This window comes from Ailuropoda melanoleuca, chromosome 5 (genome assembly GCF_002007445.2).
Source record: "Ailuropoda melanoleuca isolate Jingjing chromosome 5, ASM200744v2, whole genome shotgun sequence".
NCBI lineage: Eukaryota > Metazoa > Chordata > Mammalia > Carnivora > Ursidae > Ailuropoda > Ailuropoda melanoleuca.
The window spans coordinates 109,990,324-110,002,617 of record NC_048222.1 but is presented as its reverse complement, the minus strand read 5'-3'; the positions used below and the strand labels follow the sequence as shown (position 1 = coordinate 110,002,617).

The window sequence follows — 12,294 nt, the reverse complement described above, 5'->3', positions numbered from 1 at the left end:
AGAAAGCAAAATGGCAGAGCCACTTTGAAAGAGTTTGGCAGTTTCTCATTAAGTTAAACATACATTTACCATATGACAGAGCAATTCTACTCCTAGGTGTTAATCCAAGAGAAAAGAAAACATATGTCCACATGAACACTTACAGGCAAATATTCTTAGCAGTTTTAATCATGAAACAGTCTAAAACTGGAAAGAACCCAAATATTCATAAAATGATAAATGTATGAGTAAACTGCAGTATATCCATATAATGAACTCATCAATAAAAAGGAACCACTGATACACCCAACAAGATGGATTATATGTTTCCATTATGCTAAGTGAAAGAAGCCAGATACACAAGACTAAAAATGATATCATTCCATTTATATAGTCTAGAAAATGCAAAACTTAAAAAGCAGATCAGTGGCTGCCAAAAGCCAGAAGGTGGGGGAAAAGGGATTAAGGGCAAAGAGCCCCGGGAACTCTGTGAAGTGATGGAAATGTCCCCTATGTATTTGTAGTGGTGGTTATGCAACTGTATACATTTGTCATATCTCATCAAATCATACACTTAAAACTGGTGAACTTTAGGTGTAAAAGAAAAAAATGGTGAATTTTACTATATGTCAATTTTACCTCCATAAAGCTTAGAAAAATATATTCTTGGGGCGCCTGGGTGGCACAGCGGTTAAGCGTCTGCCTTCGGCTCAGGGCGTGATCCCGGCGTTATGGGATCGCCCCACATCAGGCTCTTCCACTATGAGCCTGCTTCTTCCTCTCCCACTCCCCCTGCTTGTGTTCCCTCTCTCGCTGGCTGTCTCTATCTCTGTCGAATAAATAAATAAAATTTTTAAAAAAAAATTAAAAAAAAAAAAAGAAAAATATATTCTTGCAAAAAGTTTGAGGCATTTTTCAAAATGCTCCACTGGCATTTTAAGAAGAGAATAAAGATGTTTTCTCTGAGAACTAGACAAAACATTAGGAGTTTATATATCAACTATATTTCTCTTCTCATTTCATACATTCCATATATCAGGGAAAAAGAAAAAAGAATAAAGACATAAATATCTGTTGTTAACAAAGAAGCACAGGGGGCGCCTGAGTGGCTCAGTCAGTTAAGCGTCTGACTTTAGCTCAGGTCCATGATCTCAGTGTCCTTGGATACGGCCCCACGTGGTTGGGCTCCAGAGGGAGAGTGTGTTTCTCCCTCTTCCTCTGCCCCTCGTCTTGCCCATGTGCACAGGCACACTGTCTCTAATAAATACATAAAATCTTTAAGAAAAAAAAAAAAGCACAAACAACTGTTCAGAAGGTATAAAACATCTGGAGAAGAAATCTGATCAGACTGGGGAAAGGGGTGTCATAAAAATAAAAAAGCTGGCCAGCCAGTACCCTGGGAAGGAGACCCCTGTCCCATGTGCTCAAAACCACAGCAACTTCCCTCCTTCCTCTCCTACAGAGGCCCAAATCAATCTCAGTTCAGTTCACACTACCTCATTTCCTCCCTCTATCCCCTTTCTCTCCACTCCCACCATGTCCACCCTTACTCAGACCCTCATAGCTTGACAGCCTGAACTGCTATACAAAGATTACTATAAAAAACATTCTGGTATTTTTCTTGATTAAAAAGGTAATGGACAGGGGGAACCTAGCTGGCTCAGTCAGTACAGCATGTGACTTCTGATCTCGGAGCAGTGAGTTTCAAGCCCCACGTTGGGGTAGACCTTACTTTAAAAAAAAAAAGGGGGCAGAGGAGTTAATAAACAGACTTGGGTTCCTTTATTTTCCATAATGGAGTAAAAATCACCAGGAATATTACTAGAGATAACAACATTCTGGTGTTTACCTTTCCTGTAGGTTACATATAATGCAAATGTACAATGCATGCATACATACAAACCACACACACAAATCAGTTCAGCACCCCAAATTGCAAGGTAACTATGAAAATCCCAAAACCAATAAAAAATACAATCCTTGTCTTCAAAGAGGCTTTAAAGTAAGAGGGGGAAAAAAAAACTGCAGGCAAATGATATTTCTGACCATGATATGTGGGCAAAACTCAGTATTGAAATGACTGAAATAAAAATGGAGTCAGGAGTGGGTTTAGAGAAAAGACCTTCAGAGGTGTCTGTCTTCAAAACTGGAGTAACACAATACTTACTCTCCTTTTTTTTTTACACTGCACGTACTGTGCACATTTTCCCATGTACTAAACATTTTTTTTTTAAACCATGTAACTGGTCTTCCCACCTCTGGTCTCATCCACTTCCAAACCATCTCCGCACAATATTCTTCTATCCATCCATTCAGACAGCCAACAAGGAAGCCAAGCACTATTCTCGGTTCTCAGCAGTGACATACTCACTTCCTGCCTCAAAAATTTGAAAGGTTTCTCAATACCAGATTCTCATGCACAGACTTTGATTCAGGTCTGGAATAGTGGAATTTACAACCACCTCAGGTAATTCTGATGCAGACAGTCTATGGCTGACACTCTGAGAAATGCTAGGCATAAGCTCCCAACTACTGAGCCTAGCAGTGAAGGCTCTTCCGTGTTCAGTCCCAAAGCCTGCCCTCTGACTTCTCGCTACCTCCTACCTTCACGTGCTCCATGCAAACTGAACTGCTTTCTGAATCTGCCTTGCTCACAATTTTCCCTACCTAGAAATACCCTTCACCCTAGGCACTTCTCATTCAGAATCTATTCAGACTTCAAATGCCAACCCACTACCTTTGCCTGCCTAAGTAAAAATATAACTCTGAATGCCTATAGCATCATATCTAGACTTCTTAAGACACGTGCTTTCTCACTTGTATTAGGTATTTTCCCCTACTATAGGGAAACTCCTAAGAATAGCACCCAAACCCCAGTTACCTCTGCATCCCCGGAGTGTCAATTCTTGGCACTCAACAAAGACTCAAATTAGTTTCAGAGAATCAAATGGAAATGCCAATTGTTAATCAAACACCCTGTTCCTATGTTATTATTCCTTTTCCTCCCTAACTCCTCTTCTGAGCTTCTTCCTTGGCTAATGCCATTTTACACTCAACAGCGATCACCTCTGGGGATGACAGAATATTCCACAGGGTGTTCTGTGTGGCATTTCATGATATGTGAATTTTTACAGGGAGAGTATTAGTTTTGCAAGCAGAAAAAACAGAAAAATTCTTTTAAGTTCAACATGACTGAAAAAAGTATGGCAGCGGGACTTGGGGAAGTGCCTTCCTTTTCCTCTCAACAGTTTCTTCCCTCTTCTTAAGCTGATCATGGGAAATGGAACCTCCATAGAAGAACCTATCTTCTCAGCGGCCTAAAGAAGCAATCACATCTTGCACCCTGTCCACCAAGACCAATACCCATACCAATACAGCATCCTGAAAATCATCACCACCGTTATTGTAAGTCTTTTATGCTACATTCAGATGCCATTATGACAAAGATAAAGAAAGCATGACTCTGTCTTTACTGAGGCAACATCCAGTACACAGCTCCAACTGTCTTCCAATTAAAAGTTACGTAAAACGTGCAACTAAGAAATGTTTATGAAAAAAAGTACTTGCTAGAACCCCTCCATACCCTACACATTTTAATGAATGTTGAATATATTACTTCAATATATAAAAAACAGAAATATATTACAGAATCACTGCATACCTGTGGATTTTCCAAACGTTTTAAATACTCTTCAAATGACCCTTCTATAAACTGCAAAAAAAAAAAAAAAAAAAAAGTCTATTAGAAATACATCAAAACGAAAAACGTTTTCACTGTGAATTACTGAGTTCTTGCATGAACCTTGGGTACATCAGTAATCGTTATATACATATATACAACCTATTTATTAAAATACATAAAAATCATTAAGTAAAGATTATAAACAGACAAAAGAATTTTAAAAAGGAAACACGGTCAGAAAAGATTTCCTGGACAGGATGTGGACAGGCGCGGGCACAATGTGGCGTGAAGAGGGAGTGAACACTGTGTTGAGAAGACAGAAGACAACCAGCAAGCAGGAATAGGACAACTGGGTGGGGAGAACAGAGTGAAAGAGGAATTCAACTGGACACCTGTTTATAGAGGGCCTTGAGCCCAGGAAGGACTTGCAGACTAAGGGAGAAAGCAATTCAAGGTCACTGCCAGTGACATTACGAACAGAGAAATATATAAAATAAGCACTCAGGAGTATTTTGATAATGGCCAATGCAGAGAAGAGAATTAAAGACAATACACGAGCTAAGAAATATTAATTTACTAATACAGATATGAATATTGTCTCTCAGGTCAGTCACACTAAAAACACAGATGAGAACTAATAATGCAAGATATTTTGGAGAACCAACAAGATTTTTCTAATACAACTTGCTTCATTGTTTAACTTAAAAAGTTTATTCAAGCTATGTGATTTTTGTTAGCCATCATACTAATTTAACCGAGAAATCTCTAAAAGACATTCGTCTGAAACACCAAATTCTATTTACATTAGTCCCAGTTAACTTAGCAAATTGATACACTTAAAAACATTAAAGTACACTCTCCAGCCCATAAAAATCTTTGAAACACTCATGGCTTTTTTTTTTTTTTTGAGATTGAGATTAATTCTTTTATAGAATGTGTGCTGTCAAATTCCCAAAAAGTATCTTAAGTTTCAACACATGCTTATAATAAAACAGCCATATATTTTAAATAACCCACCAAACAGTATTTATAGTCATATATTTTAAATATCCCACCAAGCACAATTCTGTGTTACATGATTAATTTATACTTTTGGGGGAAAAAACCCAGAGAACCATTTAAAGTTGGAAGAAACCTATGCGGTGTTCTGACACAAGCCAGCATCCAATCTGAGATTCTCCTTTCTAATCAATTAGAAAGTATCCATCTAGACTGACTAAACACTGTCGGTAAACAAAGCATACATCCCCCATGCTCCTTCCCCTGACAGCCTTTTCCAATTTGGCCAATAGGAATTGCTTGAAGGTACTTACTATAAATTATAAAAGGAAAGTGAAACTTTTCCCCTTGGAACTTTCAACCTCTGATCATACCTCTTTAGACTATTGAGGGCTAAACAAATACATGCAAAGAACTTAAACAATGCCTGGCACATAGGAAGTACTCAACCAATGACAGCAATTTCCATTACTGTCAACAGTGTTTTACTCTCTGGGGCCAATAATAATGATTAATCACTTATAATTTCTTTAAAAAAGAACACTCCACTCTCCCCACCCCCCCTTTTATACTATACCCTAATACTCTTATCTAACCTTCACATCACCAGTTTCATTTTTGTAGAACAAGTTCTCAAATCTCCTGATCAAGCGGGCTAACTCTCCTTCCTGGAATGTATTACGCCTGCCTTATAACATGGCACCCAGAATGTCACCAGTAGAAACATCTGGCTTGAATACAGAACACCAACCAAAAAGTACATCCAAATTAAGAACTATTTACCTATTAAGTTTTAGAATTGAGTTATTTGCAAGGTGTCAATGTTTTTTTTGGCAGTCAAAGGGGAAAAATATCACTGAAAGCCCGATGACATAATTCTAGGTCATAAAACCAGTAACTAGTAAATCCTATAAAGCTTTCAATGTAAAATGAAAACAGGCCACTGCAGCATCTTACTTCACAGCCTACTACATACTACTGAGAAAATTACAGTAAGTTGTTATACAACATTCTAGCAACTATTAATCATTATTTACATAATTACAGTGTTCTGATGTGTGATTCATAATGAACCCTGAAAATTAAAAATCTATAAATGCCTTCTGATAAAATTAAAGGCTCAGTATTAGCTATACTCAGCATATTTTTTATACTCCAAGTCTGAAACTTTTTAAATTCATAGGGTGTTACCAATCACAGAAAACTATTAATAAACTATGACACCCAATTCCCTGACCATAACAAACAAAGCTCACTCTTAATATGCAAGGATTCTGTCCAAGTCATCTTTCCATCTTCCACAGGTCAGTATCTTAAGTATCTTAAGCTTTCCAAATGTCTAAAGAAATGAAAACCACAAAATAGCCTAAAAATATCACAACTGAATATAACCAGATTCAATAAAGCAGTTTTCTTTTAAGTTTTTTTTTCATAACCTGCATTAAGATCCAGGCTGTGAAACTCCGACCAGACCACTTCTAAAGGCTGAAATGTAAATGCAAGTCAAGACACCATTCCACATTTAAAATTACAAATTACCGCTTCAAATTTCTCTCTGTTCTCTCGAAGATAATGAATACAGGCCATTCTGACTTCCACATGGCGAGACTGAGAGTGCAACACCTGAAAAGAAAGAGCAACACGCTATTACACATTTTGTCAAAAGAGGATTTAAGGTACCAGCTAGCACTTTCTTTCACACCCTAAATAACCGATAGAAATCGGTGTCTCTCCGTTTGCCACTTAGTTCTATTTCCCAATCTTTATTCATCCCCACTTCTTCCTCTAACCACAGAGGAAGTGACCTATACAAGTCAGTGGTACTTCTTAAGTCATTCCAGGAAGAACTTACTACCATTTCTCCTTTAGGTCACTCCTGTGAGGAAACCTTTGTAAAATTAACATACTTTTCCTTTCTTGACCAGCCCTCTTACAGCTTTGCTCTTCACAAAGCAGGGCTAGCAGAATCCCTGTTACATAGTCCTCAGCTTCATCCTATGCTTGTCAGAAAAGAGAATAGGCAACTTCAATAGGAATCCGTTAAGCCTGTAAGAATTAGATTTCTTTTTCCCAAAAATTCGGAATTTACTTGCTTTATGTAGAAATTTAAGTCCACTGTGGGTTTCAGAAAAATTCCCGAATCCTTAGTTGTCAGGCTCACACAACTCTTGAAAGAATATCCAAGTGAGCACCACACAGGATGCAAACATGCTGCTGTGTGCTGCCATCCCAATAGCCTTGAAACTTGCTCTTAAGCCCAAAATCTTTGTTTGTTATTTTAAGTAGGCTCCATGCCCAACATGGAGCTGGAACTCACGAACCTGAGATGAAGAGTCACGTGCTCTACCAACTTCGTGAGCTAAGAGCCCGGCCCGAAATCTTAAAGCGCCAACTGAAATAAGCCACCCTACAAAGATGATCCAAATCCTCTCACTTTCTAGCCTCTGTATTCTTCTGTTAAACTAGTTCAACAAAAGGATAACTTAAGGACATTCTGTCTCTTACTAAAATGCTGAAGCTTTGGTTTGAGAGAAACTAGTACTCGAATGCTTGGGAACCCTTTTGGCTCACCTCTAATACTGTAACTGTCATGCTTGAAAGAAGAGATTAAAATTATTTTCTATTACTGAGTGTCTCAAATGAAGGTGTTCCTGGTACCCTAAAGGGTTAAGGTGGGGTGGGGGGGAACCTGAAACATTCATAATACTCACATGTCCAACTACTAATAAGGCTCTTGAGAATTTATATTAATATAAAGTAGCTTTAAGAGTTACAGTTCCAAATGAGTGATTCTTCCTCATGTTCAGGTAAGCAGAGAACTCAGGAAAAGGAAGGCTCCAGCTGCATTTTACAGGTCTCTATGGATAACATCCAAGGTTCATTTATACTCATAGAACGAGACGGGCGCCTGGGTGGCTCAGTCAGTTAAGTGTCCAACTCGTGGCTTCAGCTCAGGTCATAATCTCTGATCTCAGGGTCATGAGATGGAACCCCACATTGAGCCCCACACCAGACTCCGCGCTTGGTGCAGTCTGCTTGAGATTCTCCCCCCACGCGCACTTGCAATAGCTAGCACGCACGCTCTCCATCTCTCTCTCTCTCCCCCTCTCCCTCTAAAATAAATAAATAAATAAATTCTTTATACTCACAGAACCAGAGAGGCACAACTGTCTGGAGAGAGCTAGTTATGTCTTTACATTAAGAAACACTGAAGAGATACTAGTTGAGGTTAGCAAAAAGTTTGTTTTCAGTATATAGCCGGTTTTCAGCTTAACGGAGTACACCTACATTGCTATCTTGGAAACCATTAAAAAGCATCCTTATACATTCTAAGCTTCCAGCCCTGGAAGAAATGTCCATATATAAAAATAAATCACCACACAATATTTTTGCCAATTCAACAAATGACATTTAGCAACACTTCTTCCACAGAAGCTATTTTAGACACTATTTTGAATCAAGGTATTATTACTTTGAGTAAACCAGTGTTGTCTGATACGGCTTTCCTGCCATTGGAAAGCCATTTACCTAGCAACAGGTGGCAGACATAACTGAATAAAGCTTATTTTCCATCAAAAACAATGACAACCATATGTTTTTTCTCCTCTTGAAAGGTCTTATTAGCACATGAAATCTGAACCTGTCACTCAGAAGCAAAATTCTCAGCAACTTCCATAAATTGTAGAGTGCTGGAGCTTTACAAAGCCAAGCACTGCAAGAGAAGGTTAAATGACAACTGTTTAAAAAGTATAACTTTGTGCAGTTCAAGGACACTCAGGAAGAATGCAAATGGTTAAGACAAATATCTCTGCAAATTATTATATACATGAAAATAACCTAGAAAATAGGAGACTTTCCGATTTTTACTTAGGACAAGATAGTGATAAACACTGGGAAAGGGCGAGACACACTGCTTTAGCAAATCCTCTAAGAGCGCCCTATTTTTAGCTCCATGGCCACAGAGCTGATTCAGGTCAGGCCTCCTGCAGGCCCAAGTCCAGAAGTGTAAAAAGGGAAGGGCCTATCTAAATCAGGTAATTTGGAGGGAAAGACTACTCCTAATTCAAGTCTCTCCCCCACCCTACCTCCCAAAGACTGCCATTTAGATTATTTACTCGGGCTCCTTCTTAGAAATGATAAATTATTTTGATATTATTGGAAAAACTGCTGGCAAAAAAGTAAATCCTTTGTAAACATTTTTATAGAGCACACCCTTTAAGCCTGAGGTTGGTGTTACTTCCCTCCCCACCCCAAAATACACACACACACACACACACACACACACACACACACACACACTTTGCCTTTAGCCGTGAAGGCTACACCCTTAATCCATGTCTACTGAATAAAGGAGTTTCCCTCAAAATTCACAGTATTAAGCTTTCTAAGCTCAGTGTACTAAAAATCATAGTCACATAATTGAAGGGGATATTTTCTTATGCCTGATTTTAATCCTATGAGATACAATAAAATGTGTTATATGATGTAATGAGTTCGTTCTTAGTGACGCTAACTTTGCCCCCTTCTACTTAAAAATAGAGATCCCCCTTCAATAAGAGAGGTTTCTGTATAATCAAGTTTTGCCAATTATGGCACAGGATACTGAAACCAGACACGCTTTTCTACTTCAGTATGAACCAGGATCGGGATAATCCAATGCCAAATAAGCATCACACTTCCCTTATTTCTACTCGTTTCTACCTCCTTCCTTAACAAATTCTTGCTAGAGCTAACACTACATGTAAATAAGGGTTGAATTCACTTCCACCCCTTCCCTCTGCTTCCGGAGGTGCTGAGGAGTCCAGGGAAGCTGAGGCAGAAGCAGCAGGCCAGATGGAGATTGGGAAAATTCACAAATGGGACAGACTGTTTATCCACTAATAGTAAAGACTGGGGTGGGAGTGTGTGAACATACCCCACAACAACATTGGAACATCCTAAATTTCTAAAAATGAGAAAAATTTAATGAACTGAAAAAGACAGTTGATTTGGGGAGTTATACAAAGAATGTCTGAATGACAATGCCTGCAACATAATGCAAAGCTAAGTAGTTAAATCAATTTCTCCCTTGAAAAAAAGATTTTATGATACTGACGCAAGGGCCTCTGGAAAATAAATGGCTGGCCTTTAGTAATTGAAAAAAATAATAGACCAGTCTACAGATGTTAAGTAAAACATTTACTCACAAACAGAAATTTTGGAAAACTATTTAGCATTCAAGAAAAGGTGAGGGGGAAAAAAATCATAAAAACTCCATGGGAGGGGAAGAGAAGGGAGGAAGAGATCTTAAGCCGAAGGAAAGCAAACTGTGAACGGTATGAAATACACACCAGGGCAGTAATGCGAAACTTTTATCCAACTATTTCAGCAGCTATTTTTCAATATAGGATGGGTTTTGGTGATTGCATACCAACCACACAGTGTTATATAACACGGAAAAAAAGCTCTCTTATAAAAGAAAAAAATTCTTCCTTGTTAATAAGTCATGTTGACCATTAGCAAGGAAAAATTCGGTCAAAAGCCTAGAGAATCCCCAACACCAGACTTTTAATAAGTAAATTATTTTTAGCATACCTAGCAGAGCATAACAAAGAGTGGGATCTACTGAAAGACAATTCTTTTAAAACATTCTCTGTTTTTTAAAAAGCTGACTTTCCCAAACTGCACATTTTTTCCGCTCTTGATTCAAGCGGACGTCGACGAGCTAGACTCCCCCACATTCCAAAGTCCAGTAGCAGAAAAAACAATGCTCTGCGAGTAATGCCTGGTTCACCACCTCCTCCAGTAAACATCTGGTTTACTGGCGTGAACGCTGCGCTTATAAACCCGACAGAAGGTGAATGCGGAACAGAATGGAAAAATATCATTTCACCAAGTCCCCAGCAATCAATCCACCGTACACGCGTTCAACAGGCCTCACAGGTTGTCCTCATTACCTCTTCACCGGGAGGGACGACACCCAGTTAATTTACGGGTTTTTCAGTTTCGATTTACAGCTTCCAGAGCCAAGGTAGCGTCCCATTCCCGCGTTACAATGGACCGCTGTGACGCCAGCCGGGCCACGCGCTGCCCCGGACGTGGGCGGCCCGCACAGCTGCCCGCCGCCGCTTTCCCACCCAGCCTCCCCCCGCTCCCCACCCCATTACCTGCTCCGCCACGGCCCGGAACAGGCACGACCCGTCCTTGGCGACCAGTTTCCGATACAAGCCCAGTTTCCGCAGATAGGCGTCCATGGGCGTCGCGTCCTCGCGGAGCCCCGCGCCGCCCTGGTCCACCCCGTCGGGAGCGCCGACGGCCGCCTCCATGTTGCCGGTCCTACTGCAGGCCAGGCGCGGCGCAGGTTAGCCCCACATGGCCGCGCCCCCGGCTCCTCGACGCCCCGGCCTAGGACGGGCGGCGGCAGGCGGCGGCAGCCCGAGGCAGCGGGTGGCGCTCCCCGCGCGCATAAGGGAGCCCTGCCTAATGCATGGCTGTGCGCACGCGGCCGCCTCCCGGGGGACCACGCGCCCGGAGCCAATGGGGGGCAAACCAAAGAACCCCCGAGCGTGAGAAGTCACTTCCCGGCGGCCTCGCTGCCCGGCTCAGGAACACAGCCGGGGGTCGCCGCCCCCACAAGTTTCCTCGTCCCGACTGGGGTGAGGCGAGGAAGCCCCCGCCCCCCGCGTGCGCGGGGCCGACTCAGGGGAAGCGAGGCCTGCGCTCCCCACCCTGGGAGCCGATGAAGCCAAGAGAGAAAGACGCGGCCTTTCGTTTCTTCACCTCGCAGGAGGGCGCCGAAGGGGCGGGGAGCGGGTGGGGGCGCCCGGCGGAGGGCAGCACCCTCGCAGCCCAGAATTTGTTTTCACTTTCGGCCGCACAGCGGAGAGGACGCCGGGAGGTGTAGTTTTGGCAGCGGCAGGAAGTAGACTTGCGGCGGGCGGGGACGCGCGGACCAGCCTACCCGGGGGAGGCGCCGAGGCGCACGCGGACTACAAGTCCCTACAGCGCGGGCGCCGCCGCTGCCGGGAGCCGGCTTCGCGCTTCCCGGGCACCGCGTCCGCGAGCAGGAGGGTGTCCGCGAGNGCGCCGCGGCGCCGCGACAAGTGCGCGCGCCCCGCGTGCGTGGAGTTGCCAGGGACACAGCGGCGGCGAGGTCGGCCCTTTGTGTATTCCCAAACAGAGGGCGCACCTGTCTGCTCCCCTCCCCCCGGCCTCTTCTGGTGTTTCCATGGAGGTGGCTTTAATGGCTTAAGCAGAAAATAGAGCTAATTGGCGAGGTCTCCTGGAACTGGCATCGTGCAGGACGACACAGGCTGTCCATAAATCAACCGTGGACTGCTGATTCCTATTAGAAATTAGTACAGTTCCCTCACTATGGCAAGATGATGCCTTTGCCACAGACTTTGTTCTCCCTGGGTAGCTGAGCACCCCAGCACAAAGTGATATCACTGGTCGGAAAAAGTTAGAATATTTTTTCTTTAAAAATTCGTCTTGTAATTGCTTGATAACATGCTGGAATTGCCATGGGTTCCTGCAGTGTTTGAGGCTTCCAACTCAACTTTCTACCCTTCAAAGTTGAATGACATGTTATGCTTTAGAACCCAGAATTTATCCAGCGTGCTTTTGTGGCACCAGAATTCACTTGGCTAAAATAC

General features: G+C 42.1%; 1 protein-coding gene across 3 annotated transcripts in view; it reads right to left on the bottom strand.

Moving 5' to 3' along the window:
* OTUD4 (OTU deubiquitinase 4) overlaps positions 1-11,514 on the bottom strand; it is a 43,636-nt gene extending 32,122 nt beyond the window's left edge. For 2 of the 3 annotated variants that reach the window (XM_011221020.3, XM_002916242.4), the window contains exons 1-3: positions 10,807-11,513; positions 6,200-6,283; positions 3,641-3,691 (exon numbers count right to left, since the gene is read on the bottom strand). In XM_011221020.3, the coding sequence (XP_011219322.2) occupies positions 3,641-3,691; positions 6,200-6,283; positions 10,807-10,965 (294 nt within the window). In that variant the 5' untranslated portion in view covers positions 10,966-11,513. Of the gene's footprint in view, positions 1-3,640; positions 3,692-6,199; positions 6,284-10,806 lie in introns of all 3 variants that reach the window. The other variant, XM_011221022.3, reaches the window with a different exon arrangement.
* Positions 11,515-12,294: the final 780 nt, after the last annotated feature.